This window comes from Miniopterus schreibersii (assembly GCF_964146895.1).
Source record: "Miniopterus schreibersii genome assembly, chromosome: 12".
Classification (NCBI taxonomy): Eukaryota; Metazoa; Chordata; class Mammalia; order Chiroptera; family Miniopteridae; genus Miniopterus; species Miniopterus schreibersii.
The window spans coordinates 56,224,502-56,244,882 of record NC_138112.1 but is presented as its reverse complement, the minus strand read 5'-3'; the positions used below and the strand labels follow the sequence as shown (position 1 = coordinate 56,244,882).

At 43.4% G+C, this 20,381-nt stretch overlaps 1 protein-coding gene across 2 annotated transcripts; it reads left to right on the top strand.

Moving 5' to 3' along the window:
- Positions 1-891: 891 nt before the first annotated feature.
- On the top strand, positions 892-19,061 carry CD59 (CD59 molecule (CD59 blood group)). 2 transcript variants are annotated; one of them, XM_081154180.1, is made up of 5 exons: positions 905-1,023; positions 2,358-2,511; positions 6,878-6,956; positions 10,126-10,227; positions 17,540-19,061. In XM_081154180.1, the coding sequence occupies exons 3-5, from the start codon at positions 6,890-6,892 to the stop codon at positions 17,737-17,739; spliced, it is 369 nt and encodes a 122-aa protein (XP_081010306.1). In that variant the 5' UTR covers positions 905-1,023; positions 2,358-2,511; positions 6,878-6,889; the 3' UTR covers positions 17,740-19,061. The 2 variants fall into 2 exon arrangements, with proteins under 2 accessions (XP_081010305.1, XP_081010306.1); XM_081154179.1 differs by lacking the exon at positions 2,358-2,511 and having other exon boundaries at positions 892-1,023.
- Positions 19,062-20,381: the final 1,320 nt, after the last annotated feature.

The window sequence follows — 20,381 nt, the reverse complement described above, 5'->3', positions numbered from 1 at the left end:
CTCGTCTCTTTCTTTTCTTCTTCACCTCCGGAGCACAGTCCTGCTCGCCGCGGCTGGTTCGCGGCAAGGTAAAACAAAGTGGATCCACTATAGTCTCCCAGGGAACACATATAGCAACGATTCTCAGTCCCACCCTGGAAATACAGATTATGAGTGGGTAGTGGGAAAGAATCCCAGATTGAAAGGGCAAGGAACTTGAAGCAAGACCAGGAGAGATTAGCATCTCAGAATCCGAGAGCTTCAAAGAGGAAACAGCTAATAGGATGCATATAGGGTAATGCATCTGAAAGAGCTTTGTAAACAAGCTATCATTGGAAATACGTGTTTAGCTGATTTAAGCAGACAGCAAATGAAACTCATTTCCTGGCATCCCTAAGCTATCAGAGGATCATGGTAGAAGGAAGATGTCACCATCAATTATGATTTGCCCTGCTTGAATTTTATCTTGGACCTTCTTCCGTTTCCCATTCAGCATAAGCAGCCATGAGCAGCAATATTTTCTTACCCTGATTCTCAGGGAGTGTCTGGTCCCCAACAGAGGCCCATCTCTTGGGAGAAAGACTTGTTCTATTTTCCTTTTGTTCTCCACCCTTCCTTCCCGTGGCGCTCCGAAAGCCAGTTCTGCAGTGGGTGGGACGCTTCCCAAATGATAAATGGAACTTCAAATCGCATTTTCACATAAAAAATAATGTTCTAAATGGTAGTTCTGGTCCCAGATGGGCCAATGTAAGCTTTTAAACCCGTAACAGTTTTATCGTCATCTAGCTCTGGCCGTGGGTCTCTTCTGAATTTGGGCCGGGAGCCTGAGTCCCCCGGCGCGAGGTGGCTGGACATCGCCCCGTCCAGGGTGCTGCGGTCGCCTAGGGACCGCCGGGGGCTGGAGGCGGCCCTGGCGCGCGCGGGCGGGCCCGAGCCGGGGCGGGGCCGGCGGGAGGCCGAGTCCTCCGCTCCGCGGCTATAAAGGCCGCGCGGGTGGGCGCGGGCTGCATGGCACTGGGAGCAGGTCTCTGGCTGCGCGCGCAGGTAAGGCCGGCGGTGGGCGAACCGCGCCGCGAGCCGCGGCGGCTCCGACCCCGGCGGGTGCGTGCGCTCGCGGGCAGCTGGCCCGGGCGCCCCCGCCCCGCCCCGCCCCGGCCGCTGGGCCGCCTCCCCTCCAGCCCACCTCCCTCGCGCCCGCCCGCGCCCTGGGCCGGCCCCAGCTCTCCCTCGAGCCCTGGGGCGCGGGTGTCCTCCCGGGGCCCTGCCCGTCCCCGCACCGGAGGCCCCCGTCGCAGGCTTTCCGCTCCCCGGAGAGCCGGGCACAACCCGGCCTCCCTTGTTTACAACAAAGAGAAGGGGGAGAGCGGGCACTCCCCAGCCCCCGCCGACCGTGACCTCCATTCCCTCCGACCCTGACCACGGAAGGGAAGCCCTTGCAATTTAGGGAAAAGAAATTGCGCCTTGAAAGGAGGTTAAGGCCACCTCTAAATGGTCAGGGACATTCTGCTCCCAACGTAGGGGTCTAAATTTTGAACTTTAATAAACAGGACGGGGCTGAAACAAACATTTAAGTCCAAGTTTGGTGTGCGATTTAGTGTGTGTGTGTGGTGTGTGTTTAACTTTATTTTTATTGTTGAGGTGGTTATAGATGGAGGTTTGGTTTTCCTGGGCCGGCTTGGGCTGTGCTCTTCATAGTCTGACAGCGGACTTCTAAAGAAACGTTAAATCCTCATTTGACCGGTTGGTTGAGAAGCAGGCTCTTCAAGGATCCTGGTAATGGGCCAACTCACATGTTCCACTTCTCCCCTGAGTCGTAGGAACCGTGTCAAGGGAGAAATGACTCCTTGGCTGGCCCCATCCAGGCGCGGTCTCCCCAGGTCTGTGAGTCCAGGTCTGGTCTGAAATCCAAGTGCAGGCTCCAGGCCCTGTTGGGGACAGGGCTCATCGGCTGGCAGTAACCTGGTTAGGGAGCTGGGCAGCCACTGCTCGCCAGGGGACTTGGGCTCCTGGCCCAGGTTCAGAAAAGACCAATGGCCAGGGCAAGGGCTGGATTAAGACCTTTAAAAAAATCTTTGATTCTTGAGAGAATGTCGTCGATTTGTTGTTCCACTTATTTATGCATTCATTGGTTGACTCTTGTATGTGTGTTCTGACGGGGGTTTAAACCCACAACTTTGGTGTACTGTATCTGGACGAAGCTTTAACCAACCGAGCTACCAGGCCAGGGCTAGGTCCAGACTTTTAAAACATAAGAAATGGGAAGTTTATGGTGTCCTTCTATTGGTTGGGAGGGGGACACAATATGAAGCTCCAAGACTTATGATTTCTCCTTGTTTGTTTTTTTAAAATAGGTTTTTGGTTTTTGTTTTTAATTTCAGAGAGAGGATTGGAGAGGGAGAGGGAGAAACATCACTGATGAGAATCATTGATCCAGTGCCTCGTACACGCCCCCTGCTGGGGATCCAGCGGGTAACCCAGGCATGTGCCCTGACCAGGAATCCATCGTGACCTGGTTCATAGGTCCACACTCAGGTACTGAGCCAAGCTGGCTGGGCTGTTTTTTGTTTTTTTTAAATTATATTAAAATGTATTTCAAAACTCTTTTGTGCCCATGCCAAGCTCACATTGGGTCCTGGTGTCAGGTTTGTCCAGCCGTTCTGTTTACTGGTTTGATAATCCTAAGTGAACTACTTACTGTTATTTTCTTATCAGTAAAATCATAGAGCTTTACTTCATTAGATGTTATAAGGACCAAGTGAGATAATTCATGGGAAGGGCTCAGTTTGGCACCTGACATGTGGGACCAAAGGGTGGCTGTTAATATTTTGGGTACCCTTGTGAACCACTGCCTTCCTCTTCCCCACTGGGGACAATTTACTCCCAGTTCTCCAAGGCAGGCACACAGGGCTCAGAATGTTAACTGAGGGAGGTGGCAAGGTTCCCCAAAATGTTGGGAAATTTATGACCCCAAAGCAAATACAAAGTTGTCTTACTGTGGACCAAATATGCTTGAGATTTGTGGCTTCTGTATTTTCAAAGTAGAAACAGGAGACTGCTGAACTCTCCTGTAAGAAAATATTCCATTAGGCTGAGTGGCTTGGAAGATAAAAGCCCAAATAAAATGGATTTAGGGTGAGGAGAGCGGGTATCTAATGGAATTTATCTTTTACAGCTCCAAGTACAAGCTCTTAAAAAGGATCACATTAAAATTTCTGGGCCAGCCCTAGCAGGTTTGACTCAGTGGTTAGAGTGTCAGCCCGCAGACTGAAGAGTCCTCAGTTCAGTTCCAGCCAAGGGCATGTACCTTGGTTGCAGGCTTGATCCCGGGCCCCTGTCCAGGCATGTATGGGAGCCAACCAATCAATGTGTCTCTCTCCCTCTTTCCCCTCTCCCTTTTACTCTCTCTGAAAAGCAATGGAAAAAAGTCCTCAGATGAAGATTAAAAAAATGATGATAAAATTAAATTTCTGGGCCAGCTCTTGAAGAACCTCAACCAGACTGCCACATACAAACCCAAGCCTGGAAGTGCTTGAAGTTTTCCAAAGAAGAAGACATTTTTTGCCTATGCCCCATATCTTTGTGAAGTACCTTCATTAAATGATTTGCTCTGTGAAATATCTTAATTAAATGGTTGGCTCTGCAGTTATAATCTCCAAGAGCAGGGCCATGAGTAGACTCTCTGCAATGAGAGGCCCTCTGGAAAGCTAGGGACTTGACATCCTGGGACACATTTCAGAGAAGGCCCTTATAAGGGAAGCTGCAGGTTTGTGTAGTTTAGAGAGGTCTGAAGTGGTTGACTCCAGCAGTGGAAACTCAAAGTGGGAGGGGCTGTTCATTATGATGTGGTTTTCTGTTGATCTCTCCCTAGTGATAAGGCAAACCTCTAAAGCCCTTGATACTACTACTAGTCACCAGATAATGAATGTTAAGCTACTTGGCAGTTACCAGCTCCTGGTGAATAGACATGTTATCCATGCACTGTGGATGTACAACTAACTTGTTGCCTTGGAACAGGTAACTTTATCCCCTGGGGCTTCCATTAATTTCCTGTAAAGCAAGAACTTTGAGTTTTATCTTTGAGGACTCTGCTAGCTTTAATGTTCATCAGCCTTTGAGGCCCCAGGCTCCCAGGAACAGTACTAGAGAGCTTAACTATGGTGAAGAACTCACACCTGGATTTAAATGTTGCTCTACCACATACCAGTTCTGAGGTTGGTGTATTAGTTTTTGATTGGTGCTGAAACAAGTCACCACAAATTTAGCATTTTAACACAAAAGTATTACTTTTCCGTGACCTCACCAGGTTCAAATCAATGTGTCGGCAGGGCAGGGTTCCTTTCTGGAGGCTCTGTGGGAGAATCTGCTTCCTTTCTCTTTTGGGTTATTAGCACAGTTACAGTCCTTGTGGTTGGAGGACTGAAGTCCCATTTCCTGGCAGAGTATCAGTTGGGGACAATTCTTTTTATAGACCACCTATTTGCCTCAGCTGTGGCCCCTTCCTCTTCCTTAAAAATCAGCAGTAGTAGGTAAAGTCCGTCTCACTCTGAATCTCTTGTCTCTTCTGTTTTCATATATCTCTGCGACTGCTGCCTTCCTCTTAAATGTAGTCACCCAGGTAGTTACATTGGGCCCCACTGGATAATCCAGAATAATCTCTCTAACCTTAATGTCATTTACTAAGTTACTTGCCATAAGGTTGCCTGTATTCACAGTTACCTGGACATCTTTAGAGAAAAAAGACATTATTTATTCTACCTTCCACAGTTGCGTAAATTAATTCCCCTCCTTAACCCTTAGTTCCCTTTTCTTATAAATGGAGGCAGAGATTAAATTTGCAACACTGTATGAGGATTAAATGCAGGTAACATGTCAAAAGCATCTAGCAAAGCAACTGGCCGTAGTATGTGCTAACAAAATGGAAGTTGATGCAGGAAGGTGGGCTAGCCTACCTTGGTGGCATTTGGTGACAGTGGGCCCAGTGTAATCACATGGGCCCTTAAAAGGAGAAGAGGCCCCTAATTATTTAATCAGACCCTGCCCTTTCTGCTTCTCAACCTTTCCCTGGCCTTCATCAGCCAGTTCCTGAGCAGCAGATGACCTCTGAAGATGTAAGAGATGACATTTCTAACCTAGAAGAAGATGGGGCCTTATCCACCAAGAGCCCCACCTGTCTGCCAGGCAGAAGTCCTGGCCTGCGGGACTCAGGAGAAGAGAATATGAAGTCCCCCTGGTACAGAGGAGCTGTCACCTCCTTATTTCAGGATGGGCTCAGGGAAGTAGGGTGGGGTTGGGAGATTTCCTAGATCTACTACTCATTGTTTAGACATTGATATAAACAACCAGATGTCTAGAGAATTTTTATGAGTTTATTTGAGCCAAACTGATGACAATTGCCAGGAAGCAAAATCTCAATGGGTTGAGAAAATACTCCAGAGAATGGCAGTTTTACAGCTTATTTTATACATTAGAAACAAAGGAGGAGACGTAAGAGAGATTACATGAATGCGGTTCATTGGTGGTAGATTAGGGAGGCAGGAGAAAGTAAAACGGGGAAATCTCTGGGATTGGATTAAAAAGTAAAATGGAGAGAGACTTCTTTTACATTGGTGGGTACAGGGTAGTTAATAATTCACATTTATATTACATAGAAATGATATTCAGGGAACAAGATAATGGGGAATGGTTCTGTGGTCTCATGTTCTGATGTGGTGGGTGTACCCTGAGGGGTCTGGAAAAGGAGATTACTCTGCAATTCCAAAGGTATGTTATCTTAGATGCAAAAAAAACCCAAGACAGGCTCCCTTAAGGTAAAGATTGAACTTTGTCAAGGAAGCTACAGGCCCAGGACATGACTACCTGCCATGACCTGCTTTCAATTAGGAATTTTTATGTTCAGGTCATCTTATCTGGTTACTTTCTTTCTTTCTTTTAATTTTATTTTTGTTTAAAATATTACAGATGTCCCTTTTTCTCCCCAGTGATATCTGGTTACTTTCTGAGTTTGTAGGGCCTGCCATGTGGGCCTCCCTTGAGCTGGTCAGGTTTAATACAAGGCCCCTTTTCATCCATAGACAATTAAAAACCTCCCTGTGTCTTGATTTCCTTAGCAGACAAAGGGAGGGTTTGAGGCATTTCGGCCCTCCCCTCTTCTCCCCTGATGCCCACAGCTATATATCCAGGCATGAATGTAATGTGGACTCGTCATTAAAGTTACCTGGAACTCCTTTTACTACCCCAGAGTGAACCAGGAGGTGTTCCCATCATACTTGCTAAGGTGGGGAGCCAGAGCTTCCAGCATGCTAAGCCGTTGCCTCCTGTTCTGCTGCTGAACACATGTTGGTGCTGTCCAGAGTCCCTCTTTTGATTGGCTGCCCTTAGTGGCGTGGCTTGGAGAAGTAACCTTTACTAGGCTCTGGTCAGCCAACAGCATTGGGTGGAATTGCAGCAGAGCAGGAATTGCAGTTGCTGTATTAAATACTTACCTCATATTCTCAATTGACCAAGCAGACTTTATGGGGAAAGCAGTGCTATTCCCACTGCATGGAGAAAGGGTCCACAGCTATTATAGGTTAGAGGTAGGGTGGGGCCCAGGTCATCCTGACTCTGGGCCCTGAGTGCCTTGAATCGCTATAGCTGCCCCTCTCACTAGGATCGACAGCATTTCTTCAGTAAGCTGAGATCTAGGCAGGAGTGGGGACCAAGTGCTGCCCCACCTGAGAGCACCCCTTGGTTTATGGCGTGCCAGCCTGGTAGATTTCCTCTGCTTTCTTGGCCTGCTAGCTCCTTCCCCATGTCTCCTGAAGCTCCCTAAGCCTTCTAATTCTTGATTTCCGAGATAACTGGTCAGTAGTCTGTCATTTGTTGGTTCATGACAATTCTTTGTGTGTCTTCCTTCCAGATTCTGTAGATAATGGGAAGCAAAGGAAGATTCATCCTGCTCGGGCTCTTGCTTATCCTGTCTGTCCTCTGTGATTCAGGTAAGTGGTCTGGAGGGACATGGATCTGGACTCTCTAGGCCCCTTTGGCCATACGCTTACTTTTCCTTAAGCCTAAGGAAGACTGAGCTGATGCCACTGGCCTCAGTCTGGCTTTGGTTCTTTTGCCTTCCAGTGTTACAGGCCCAGGGTTGTGTGACAACTCCTTCCTATGTTACAGCCTTGCCCACAGAGGAGCACCTTCCCAAATTACAGTTATTCTGGGTTACAGAGCTGCTTTTGGTGGGGAGGGGCAGAGGGGGTATGTACCACTCAGCAGCTTAAGTTTCACCTCTCTCACTACAAGCTGCTGGGGACACCAGTGGACACCATCTTTAGATTGCTGAGCTTAGTCCTGCTAAGGCTTCTCCTGGGCCATGATAAGGATAGTGATCATATTAACAGCAGTAGCAGCTAATGCTTATAGCATTTATGTGCCAATCACTATTCCAAACATTTCAGAGGTATTTACTTATTTAATCCTCATGTCTACCCCATGGAGTAGGTACTATTTTTATTGCCATTTTACAAGCGACAGGACTGGGGTCCAAAGAGATTAAATAGCTTGTAAACTATCCCACAGGAGTGGCATAGCCAGAATTTGAACCAAAACAGCCTGGCTTCTGAGCAACTGCTCTTAACTCCTTCACCACTGGGCTGCCCCTCCGTGGCTCCTGGAGGTGTTTGTGTATTTCTAAGTCTTAACCTCTGTAACTCTAGGAACACCTTGTGTGACTTGCTTTGCTTTCATCATAAGGATCAAGTGTCATTTTCTGCCTGTGTCATGTTGGTACTACCAGTTTTGGGGTGGGGGAACAGAGAAGGAAGTAGCAGTGCAGTGAGCAAAAGAAAAAAGGTATCTACCATGTTAGAGCATTTCTAACATATTAGTAGCTTTAGTAGCTGCCATATATTGAATGCCTATTACGTAGTAGGGACTGTGCCAAACCCTGTCTCATTTAATCCTTCCAGCCATCCCAAGAGGGGTTAGTGTTATTATACCCATTTTATAGTTGAGGAAACTGAAGCCCAAGGACACAGTTGAATATGCTCTCCCTTTCAGAGAAAAAAGAGAATTCGTGACTCTACTCCCTCCCTCCCTCCCCACCTCTGCTGATTCTAACCAGGGTAGGTTGTAATGTGGTTCACTTATGTTACAACACTACATTACTGTCTGAATTCTTCTACCCAGTGTATTTTCTGCAGTTAGAATAACCTGGTCATGCCCAATTTCCAGAAGTGTGTTTATGGAGTAGGCTTGTGTTGGGGGCCATTGGCTGTTCTATGACAGTCCCCTCCTCTGAGAGTCATCATCTGGAAGCAGGTTTTTCTACCCTGGATTAGTAGCAAAAATATTGAACAGTCGACTGCTGATTTATTGCTGGTCCCTGACCTGGGGTTTTCCCCCACAATCTGTGCTATTTCCTCCTCTTTCCCACTTAAGATGATTAGAACAACATGGTTAAACCAAGCTTGGGTTTCAGAACTGGCGGCCTGGATTTGAGTCCCAGCTCTCCCACTTGGTAGCTGTGCGACTCCAGACACCTGAGTCTTAGTTTTCTCTTAAAAGATGATGACGGAGATCCCTGAGCCTGCCTCTTACAACAATTCTGTGAAGACTGAGAGCTTTGCACAGAGGTGCCCAAATATGTGAACACTGAATGAATGTGTTAGCTCTGAACAATTCTGCCCCACTAAAGTTCCCAGTGTTAGCTTTGGTTCCTCTGCTAAAGATTTGTCAAGAAGCCAAGTGAACTCTAGCTCTAGCCAGGAGAAAATCCACTGCTATGGGCAGCCTTTTCAAATGGCCCTCACAAAGAGCCAGGCAATACCTCCCTCTTCCATTCTTTTTTCTTCTGCATGTACACACAACTGGAGCAGAGAAGAGAATAGAAAAATTGCATCTTGTCCCTTCTCAGTGTGGGTCCCCTCTCATGCAGGTGTGACAAACACTTATTGCGGAGAAGAGGCAGAGGGGTATAACGGAGCCCTGCCCCAGGCATGACAGATTCTTATTACATGACAGAAGGCATGCAGCAGGAAGAGAGGCATCTCTAATTAGAAAAGGATGTGTCCACATGAGTCAGGAACATTGTCTTGCAGCTCTTACTTCTCTGCCTCTCCCCATAACAGATGTGAAATATGACCTATCTTTTTGTCACCATTGATAAAAACGGAGAAGTAAAATAATCCAGCAAAACCTGAAGTCTAACTAGCAAAAATGAACCCTAAGAACTTGAATGAGAGCAGAATCAATTTTTACATCAGAGAACCAGAGGCAGTTGGTGTCTGATGTACCCCGACTCTTGTGTTTGGTGTTACTGCCTGGCTGCCCCACCAGGATTTAAGGTGTACAGCTGATATATTTCCTTCAATTATGTATGCTTCTGGCAATGGGAGTAGCTTCAGTGATGACACCTTACCCCAGAAGTCATCAGACTTGTTCTGTAGAGGCCAGAGAGCCAATATTTGAGGCTTTGCAGGCCAAGAGACAAAATCAAGGATGTTTTTGTAGGCTTTTATATAAATAAGAGAAAATAAATTTCTACAGATTTTTAATTGACAAAATTTGAAATGTTATAATTGAGTACAATTATTTGTAATACAGATCTACTGGGGGAAGAATGGAATTCTTTCTGGGAGAATAACATTTTACTTATTTGGGATTCAAAAATTAGCGTTACCCTCATCCAGTTGGTTGCAAGTGTTCATCTGTTAATGCTGATCTGTAGTGAGATTTTATGTACTTTATCTTTGAAAATGTCTTTTCTCACAGATAACTACTGCAAAATACTGATTATTAATCCATGAAAATGTGATTTCATAGAGCATATTTGTTGCTTGGAAGGCATTTATAGAATTCTGTTAGCTTATTCTCTTGATAGTGTTTCCTTTTAATATATCATTACATTGCAGATTAATCACTTCCAGTTGAAGTGATTAATTGAAGAGTTATATGGATTTTTAAATATGGAAATTTCCTTTGCACTTGTATCAGGGTCCAGAAAAAAAAAAGTGCTGCTGGAACTGTAGTTTGGGTTTGGAAAAATCTATATGCTACAAGTGTGCGTGGGAATGGGAGCATGCTGACCTCTGCCCCACAGTCATGTAGCCAGAAGGGCAAGTCAGTGCAGGTCTACCAGATTCTGATGGGTTTTCTTCCTGATTCTAGGTCATAGCCTGAAGTGCTACAGCTGTCTCAATCCAGGTGGTGAGTGTACTGTCATCACCACCTGTTCGCCTAATTTGGATGCTTGCCTCTATGTCAAATCTGGTAAGTACTTTCCCCTTCCCTCTCTCCTAAGTGTAATGGGATGATGAAAGCCTGGGAAAAAAATTGTGCCACTTTACTCCTCATTAGACATCAGCAAGTAATAACCACCATTTAATAGCATCAGCTACATGTAGCACTAAGCATTTTTCATACATATTTAATTTAATGCTTCTCGCCTACCACTCAGGGTAATATCTTAGTCTCATTTGATAAATGAGGAAACTGAGGCCCATATTAAGCAACAGACTAAGGTCAAGTAAACAACCCGGGATTTGAACATGGGAATCCATCTGTTCCGATACTTATTCTCTTAACAGCAGTGCTGCTGCCTCTCAGTCTTTTAAGAGCCTGTGTTCGAGTCTGAGCTCAGGGCTAGGAATGCAAAGATGAAGAAAGGAGACAAAATTATGACAGAGGCCTGTTTGTTAGCTGTCAGAAATGTAAAAGGGGAAGAGTGTTCCTGAGTGTGACAAAAGCAGCTACCAAGGTTTGGTGGCCTCAGAGAGCAGGGCACTCAGGGACACGGGGTGGGGGACTGCTAACATTGACAAGTCCTGTAAAACTGCATTTCCCACATTGGTCAGACTCTAGAATATCTACCCCCATAAGTTTTACTAAAATAGGATTTAGGAAACAGTGGACAGAGGAAAGAAACCAGCAAAGGCATGCCCTCTGTTCTTGCTGGATGTGGTTCTGGATTGAATCTATGTGTGGAAATGATAACTGGTGAGAAATGGCCATTTCTGGGTCTTCTTAGTTAGGTAATGTGCAAGGACTCTCCCCGCGCCCACCGCCCAGACTTACATCTCTGAGAGAGAAAAATAAAAACTCCTTTTGAGGTTATTTCACTCATACCCTCTACCACAAACTCTTCATGGTGGGAACATCAAGGAATGTTGAACAGATCAGGTAAATTCATGAAAGACTTGGGAAACCCACAGGTTCAGAAAAACCTGATAGTAAGGAAGAGAAGATCAATTTTCTGAGAAAGGAGATATCTTTCAGTAAGTAAGAACAAATTAGAATTATCCTGCCTGAAAAACAGGAATATCTGCTAATTTTGATATAAACTCCTGGATTGCAATTCAAGTTTCAAGCCCTCTATGCAAGGAACTTAATTCTTTAGGGGGATAGTTCCTTGGCCTCTGGAGTACCCTATTAATTCATCGTTAATGTAGGAAGCAGAGTAAGGCCCCCAAAGAGAACATAATCACTCACTTCATAAATATTTTAGCACCAGTTACATATGAGCACAGAGACCTGGTTCTTAACCTCGATCATCTGTGTCTCTTGGACCCCCATTACAAAAATGTAATTTGCGAATGAGAGAATAAAGGCAATATTTCGTGTAGAATAAGTACAAGATTACCAGTTTGGAGCTCTGAGCTCTGAGCTCTGTCTTGCCATTGTAAGTTCTTTTTGCCTCTTTTTCATTTATGAAATGTATGTTAGATGGTAGAGATGGGGAGGAGAGGAAAGGAGGGAAATAGACTAGAGCCAAAGTCTTTTTCCGGCTCTCAAGTCCCATTGTTTCTTATCTTAATTATTAAGCTTTTATTTAAAATTTTTCCCAACTTTATTGAAGTAAAAATTGGGTATATTTAAGGTGTACCAGATGATGATTTGATATAAATATACATTATGAAGTGATTACCACAATCTAATTAACACATGTCATCTCAGCTACCTTTTTTTCTGTGATAAAAACACTTAAGATCTATTCTCTTAGCAAACTTCAAGTATACAGTACAGTATTATTCACTGTAGTCACCATGCTGTACACTAGATCCCCAGAACTTATTCATCTTATAATGAATTGTTAAGCTTTTAAAAATGCTTAATGTAAACAATGAGGCACACTTATTAGAATGGCCAAAGTCCAGAACACTGACTTCACCAGTGTTGGCAAGGATGTGGAACAATAGGAACACTCATCTGTTGCTGGTGAAAATGGAAAATGGTACAGTGTGGCGTTTTTTTCAAAATAACTAAACATACTCTCACCATATGAGTCAGCAGTTGCATTTTTTGACATTTACCCAAATAAGCTGAAAACATATATGCCCACAGCGACCTGCACACAGATGTTTATAAATTTTATTTATAATTGTCAAAACTTGGAAGCAACCAGGATGTCCTTCAGTAGATGAATGGATAAATAAACTGTGGGACATCCAGACAATAGACTAAAAGCAAATGAGTTATCAAGCCATAAAAAGGCATGAAGTACACTGAAATATATTTTACTAAGTGAAAGAATCTAACCTGAAAAGGCTGCCTATCACATCATTCCAGCAATAGGACATTTTGGAAAAAGTAAAACTAAGGACACAATAAAAAGTCAGCGGTCACCAGGGGTGAGCTGAAAAAGGGAGGGGTCATGTGGTGGAGCGCAGAGGATTTTTAGGGCAGTGAAACTGCTCCGTATGATACTCTAATGGTGGATACATGTCACACATTCATCAAACCCCTTAGAAGGGACAAGACCCAGAGTGAACCCAAGTGTAAATTATGGACTTTGGGTGGTAATGATGAGTCCATGTAGGTTCATCAGTTGGAACAAATGTACCATTCTGGTTTGGGATATTTATAGTGTGGGAAATTGTTTGGAGTGGGGTTGCCAGGGAGCTCTATGGGAACTGTACTTTCTGCTCAATTATGCTGTGAATCTAAAACTCCTCTCAAGAATAAAATCTACTTTTTAAAAGGTGATATGAATCTTAATTTTTTTCTTCTCATGAACATAAGTCCCCAAACTTAAGCTAGACATCTTGAAATAGAGATATTCTGATTTTACAGTAAGGCAAACATTAATAGAGCATCTAAGTCCCCCTCCAGCTGTGGAGACATCAGCCTGGGAGAGGCAGAGCACACTGTCATAAACACAAGTCAGACGCCAGGCATTGCATTAGAGAAGTCATCTAACTACTCTAGCCACGCCCCCCATCCTTACCCCCCCCCCCCCCCCCCCCCCCCCCGCTGTAAAATGGGAATGCTTCTCTCCTGGGGTCAGTGAAGCACTAAGAGAAGAAAAGGGGTATAAGTGCTGTGCAGATTAAGTCTAGAAGAGAGAGAGGTGTTGGGTGTTAATTGAACCACTATTTGCTGGCATCCTGGCTAGGTCCTGGAAGTGTAAACCATGTACCTGGAGTCTGGCAGGAGCGTCTGATAACAGTACCAAGTGATCATTGCTGTAATGGCCTGCTGAACACAGGGCACACTAGGACGATTGTGCATTGTTGCTTGGTGAAGATAGACTCAAGCCAAATCTTCAAAGAGAATGGGGAGGATGTGCCAAGCAGAGAGAGAAAACCTAATATTCCAGTGGTGGTGATTTAATCCACTTTTGTTTGGGTGATTCTGATAGTGGCTTTGGTGTGAAACTATCTTAAGGTTGTTATGCAAGTAAAATAATTCAAGCAAAGTGCTTGGCTCACTGCAGGACACATAGTAAGTGATTAATTGGTAGCAACTATTAATAAATTATACTCCCCAAACTGTTAGGCTTCCCTAATTAAAATTCTGCTAGCTTTAATGCTTTCTCAGTTCCAATGCCTAATTACTGTTACATAAAGCAGTCACTTGTCCTATTCAACAGCATCATCTAATACAGTATTAGGAGCATACATTTAAATATTATGATCCAAGCCTGTAGAGCATTGGAACACTGTCAGGCCTCTGCCACTTAATCAAACCTCACTAAAATCCAGACTCATTTTGTTGTATAACATGTGGTCTCTCCTGGAAAATGTTCCATGTGCACTTGAAGATAATGTATATTCTGTTACTTTGGTGTGCAGTGCTCTAAAAATATCAATTAAATATATCTGGTCCAATGTATCATGTAAGGCCACTGTTTCTTGTTGATCTTCTATCTGAATGATCTATCCATTAATGTCAATGGGTGTTAAAGTCCCCTACAATTACTGTAGTGCTGTAGATCTCTCCCTTTATTTCCATCAATATTTGCTTTATATATTTAGGTGCTCCTGTGTTGAGTGCATACAAGGGTAACATCCTATTGTTGGGCTGATCCCTTTATCATTATGTCCTTTATCTCCTATTATAGCCTCTGTTTGGACATCTGTTTTATCTGATATAACCATTGCTACCCCAGCTTTTTTTTTTTTCCATTTCCATTTGCATTAACTATTTTTTTTCATCTCTTTACTTTCAGTCTGTGTGTGTATTTTGATCTGAAGTGGGTCTCTTGTAGACAGTGTATGTATGGCTCTTATTTTCTTACCTGTTCATCCATCCTGCGCCTTTTGATTGGAGCACTTACTCTGTTTGCGTTTAAAGTGATTATTGATAGGTACATAGTCATTACTATTTTATTCATACTTATGATCTTTTCTTTCTTCCTCCTCCTTATAGAGGCCCCTTTAAGATTTATAGTAGTAGTTTGACAGTGATGTTAGATTTTTCTTTTCTGGGAAGTTCTTTTTTTTCTTTCTCTTGGGCACCAGGACAAACAATCACCAGCTGCCTAAATACCAAAAAATTATGCCTCTGAAATCTCTTGATGTCGATTCTGCACATAGAGCAATCAAGCCGCCTTATGTGTGCCACCCATGACAGAAGCCATCTTTTCTGGGAAGTTCTTATTTCTCCTTTGATTCTAAATGATAGCCTTGGTGGGTAAAGTAGTCTTGGTTGTAGGTCCTTACTTTTCATCACTTTGAATATTTTGTGCCAGTCCATTTTGGCCTAAAATGTTTCTGTTGCGCAGTCTTATGGGAGCTCCCCTTGTAGGTAGCTGTTTTTCTCTTGCTGCCTTTTTAAAAAATATATCTTTATTGATTTCAGAGAGAGGAAAGGAGAGAGAGAGAGAAGCATCAATGATGAGTTATTGATCCTCTGCCTCCTGGATCGAGCCCGCAACCCGGGCATGTGCCCTGATCGAGAATCAAACCCTGATCACCTGGATTCTAGGTCAATGCTCAACTGCTGAGCCATGCCCAGCCAGGCTCTCTTGCTGCTTTTAAGATTCTCTAGTTGTCTTTAACCTTTGACATTTTAGTTATGATGTGTCTTGGTGTGGGCCTCTTTGGGTTCATCTTGTTTGTGACTTTCTGCATTTCCTGGACTTGTATGTCTATTTCCTTTGCCAGGTTAGGGAAATTTTCAGTCGTTATTTCTTCAAATAGGTTTTCAATCCCTTGTTCGTTCTCTCTCTCTCTCTCTCTCTCTCTCTCTCTCTCTCCCCTCCTCCTCCTCCTCCTGATATCTCTATGATGCAAATGTTGGTATGCTTGATGCTATCCCAGAGGTCCCTTAAACTATCCTCATTCTTTTAAGTTCTTTTTTCTTTTTGCTGTTACTATTCAGTGCTTTTGGCTACCTTGTCTCCCAAATCGCTGATTTGATCCTCTGCTTCATCTAATCTGCTGTTGATTCCCTGTAATGTAGTCCTTGTTTCAGTTAGCATATTCCTCATTTCTGACTGGTTCTTTTTTATGGTTTCTATGTCATTTTTTATGGTTACTATCTCTTTGTTGAAATTGTCACTGAGTTTATCTATTTTTCCGTAAGTTCATTGAGCATCCTTATAACCAGTGTTTTGAACTCTCTATCTAGTAGATTGTTTGCTTCCACTTAATTTAGTTCTTTTTCTGGAGTTTTTTCTTGTTATTTCATTTGGGACATGTTTATTTTTCTCATTTTGGCTGCTTTGTGTTTGTTTCTATGTATTAGGTAGATCTGCTACATCTCTCAGTCTTGCCAGGGTGGCCTTATGTAGTTGGTATTCCAGGAGGGCCCCTTGTGTGGGTTGTATGTCCCCTCCTGTTATAGTTGAGTCTTGGTTGCTGTTGGCACATCAGTGGGTGAGGTTAACCTCCAGGCTTCCTGGTTGTGAGGGTTGGCCACAACCACAGTGGACAAGCTGCTGTGAAGAGGCTGACCCCATGGAGCAGAATTCACTTTAGTAGGGTTTGGTAGCTGCCGAGACTACCTTTTGGGTATGCTATTTGTGGAGCTAAATGGGTGTTACTCTGTTGTAGTCTGAAGCCATCCACCAGGTGTATTGGTTCTAGGGCCTCTTGGGAGGGCTCCAGTGGGCTGTTTAAGAGAATGCCTGGGTTTCCAGCAGCCCTCCTTCTTACCAGATGGAATCCCCATGGATTTTCACAGCCAGATGTTATGGAGGCTCCTCTTCCCAGCACTGGTACTCCAGGCTGGGGGTCCTGGAGTGGGGCTGGGACCCCTCACTCCTCCTGGGGGAGCTCTGCAGCTGAGATATCCCTCCCATTTCTCAACTGCCACATGTGGGTATGAGACCAGCCTGTTTCTCATCTCTGTCCCTCCTACCAGTCTCAACGTGGCTTCTTCTTTATATCTTTAGTTATAGGAACTCCATTCATCTAGTCTTCAGATAGTTCTCCAGGGTGTTTGTTCTGTAATTGAGTTGTAATTTTGATGTGGTTATGGGAAGAGGCAAGCACAGCATTTATATCCTCCACTATCTTGACCAGAATTTCTCATTGTGGTTTTGATTTGTATTTTCCTAATGACTAATGATATTGAGCATCTTTTCATGCACTTATTGGCCATTTGTATCTCTTCTTTGGAGAAATATCCACATCCATTGCCCATTTTTAAATTGGGTGATTTGTCTTTTTATTGTTGGGTTGTAAGTATTTTATATATTCTGACTGGACTCTTAGGTCAGATATATGATTTGCATACATTTTCTCCCCTTTTGTGTATTTTTTATAGTGTTCTTTGAAGCACAAATGTTTTTAATTTTGATGAAGTTCAGTTCATTTTTCTGCATTTTTTAAAAAACTCGGGCTCTTTCACATCAACACCTGCAGGCCTATGTCATTACTATTTGTACAGAATATCATTGTATGGAACTCTACCGTAATTTCTTCAAACACTTTTAAACTTAATGGGCTAGTTTTATAGTTTATTGCTGTTACAAATAGTACTGCAATGACTGTTTTGGGGCATATATCTTAACTTTTTTTTACAAGTAATGTCATAGAGTAAAATCTAGAAGTGGACTTGCTGGATTAGTGTGGGCATGTGTTTAAAAATCTTGGTAAATCTCTTAAAACATCAGTATGATTGCCTTTTGCCTCCCCTCCACACACAATCTTACTGGCTCTGATGAGACTTTGGTTTTATGGAAAAGTTCCATCGTTTATTTAACTATGCCTCTTTACAACCCAACTGGGATGCACATTCTTGCCCAAATGTCTCTACTTCCTCCAGGTAAGTTCCAAGAAGTAGACTTGAGGGTTCAAAGGCAGGTACAGAACTTTACGCCCTTGTTTTCTTACTCTTGTGTGTGTTTCTCCCACAGAGACACAAACACTTCACCAGTGTTGGAAGTATGACAACTGCAATTTCACCTACATCTCACAGGCCTTATCAGAGTCGTCTCTACACTATGAATGCTGTCAGAAGGACAAGTGTAACAAAAGTGATGGGACGCGTATAACAGGGACCACACTTTTGCTGGTTACTCCGCTGCTTGCAGCATTCTGGACACTTCTTATCTAGATAAATACTAGAAGAGAGTCTAAACTCCCTGTCCCTCTGTATTCCTTATTTCCTTTGCTGCCACAAAAGCTTTATATATTCTAACTGGATCATGTTGGGAAAGACTAAAATTAGCTTGAGCAACTTGGATAAGGAGGAGACTCAGGAACTTGAAGACCAGTCCTATTTGCAGAGAAGGACCATCTGAAGGAAGAAATTTAAGAGTGAAGCACGTGTGATGTGAGTTAGATTACATGCTTCTTCTCTGCTCTTTGACAGCTTGACTAGTTTCTTTGTAGTTGTCAGTTATCTCCCCTCATTCCTTGGATGTAGTTAAATAATATGACCAGTACTTTTGGAGGGCATGGGGCAGAAGGCTTCTTTTCAGCAATCTGTCTCACAGGGAATGCTTTCATCCTCTCGCTTTATGGCCCCTGGTTGCCCTGTAGGCATGGTGAATGTTCCAGATGTGGGCTGTCAGGGGCAAGGAGATTTGAAATGCAGAGTGATTGGAATAATTGTTATATTCTCAACTAGAAGGTGTCTGGCAGAGTAGGAGGTAAGCTTTCCAAGTGGCAGAGCATAGAAACACCAGGTTTGTCTTTAGAGAGGTACTAGTGGCTGAAATCTGAATTTTCTTCTGTCCCTAAATTTTGTATGGGCTTTGCTATCTTTCTCTAAAAAAACTTGACCACATAAATTAGTGGTGTGTTAAAAACTATTCCCCTCCCTTTTTCATTGGAATGATGGCATATTTTTGCTTTGTTACACACAGTTCAAGACTAAATATTTGAACATTCTGTGCAATATGCGATTTATAGTATTGTTTGCTTATTTTAAGTATTATTAGTGGGAATCCACTTATATGTATTCCTGTTGTATGAATGCAATGGGAAGAGCCTCTGGGGTTGCAGTTGAGACCTTCTCATGTCATCATGAACAGCAACAGATCCGTAGGGATATGTTTTACCTGCTGACATCAAGCCTGTTGACTCGTAGCTGACGTAGCACAGATTGTGTGAAATTCATTTGTAAAGGCTATTAGCATACTCACAAATGTCGAGGCTTTCAGAAGCTCTACCCGTTTCCTAAAAAGTAACACCCCTTTTCAGGAGAGCAAAGTTTTGCATTTTTCTTGTGAGTGCTGGTGAATAAGTCTCAAGATCCAGTAGACTTAATGACCTTTATAGTCTTATAATCTCGGCTGCATCTAACAGAGCCTGACTTTTGCAGATGAGAGTGGGATTTCTTGATTAACGTTTTTTTTAAATGCCTTGACTATGTAATCTGTTAGATAAAGTGGAATCAATGTTGCCTTTTTGAAAATAAAATATAATCAAATGCATGAGTGTGGTCATTGGCCCAGAAGGACAGCGGCATGTGCAACATGCCCAGTGAAAGAACAGATCGTGGTCATGTTTCTTCTGTTGATGCCGTAGGCAAATGAAGACTTCTCATCCAAACCTAGCATTGCCTTGGTGCCGTGTTTCCTATTGGCTCAGTGTTTTTCCTTACATCATCTTTAATTCTGTTCCAAGACCAAATAGTAGGTGTGACTCCTTCCTTAACAGGGCTTTTTCTCCCCAAGGAAGTACTGACCATGCCCACAGCTGCTAGTTTATAGGATTATTCACCATGAAACTTTTGTCTAAACTGAAGTTCCTGTTTAGACACTGATGATATTTTGGAGTAAAATAAATGACCACAGTACTTCTAGGTGGGTGTCGACGTGGGTCCATTATAGGTAAGGATGTTCTTTTCCTCAGCAGCTATATGGGTCCAGAGCCTCGGCGGGGGGGGGGGGGGGGGGGGGGGGGGGGGGAGACACACAGCATGCACCCTGCAGAGGGTAAGAGCACTGAACTGGGAATCAAGATTTTGGGATTGTGGAGCGGGGAGCTTCCCTAGGGGTGTTGCCATTCCCATCCTTGCTGTTATTGGCTACATGCAAGTTAGCCAACCCCAGTATGTTGGTCCTCTATATTCAACTAGTGCTCATGCTGGCTCAACTCACCTCACTCAGTCTGCCCGTTCGTTGGTTTTACAAATAAATCAATGTCAAGTCAACCTAAAATATTGTGGTGGCCCTTACTGAAGTGTGTCGGTGTGATACGGTGCTATGGCCGGAAGTGGAACTTAGCATTATAATTCATAAATTCTACCAGTGTAGCTAAAATGGGACCTGGCACTAAATTTTTCAACAGGGAAAGTAGTGGTCACAACTTGAGGGCTTACTGTGTGCCAGGCACTATTTGAAGCACTATATATATGAATTCACTTGATTTTTCTCCATAACTACCAATAGTATTGCCTATACCCAAACCCGTCAGAGTGTTTACAGATGACCATTCCCTCTCCATTTTACTGACTGGGACTGTGTGCCTGGGCAACTTGCCCATGGAGTCAGTAAGGTCTCTCCCCACCATAACTCCCTCAGACCTTCTGTGTTGCTTGAACTAGTTTGAGAAAGTTTCTGTTCTTTGTAACTAAACATCCCTGACCAAGACAACTCTAGTGAGAAGAGTTAACTGACAATTGTTAACTAAGCCACTCTTTTCCCTGAGCTATAAGAAGAAGTTAAAAACACATGAATGATTGGAATGGAAATAACGTTTATATGATGTGAATAAAGGAGCTTTGAGATTTTTTAAAAATTTAGGTTT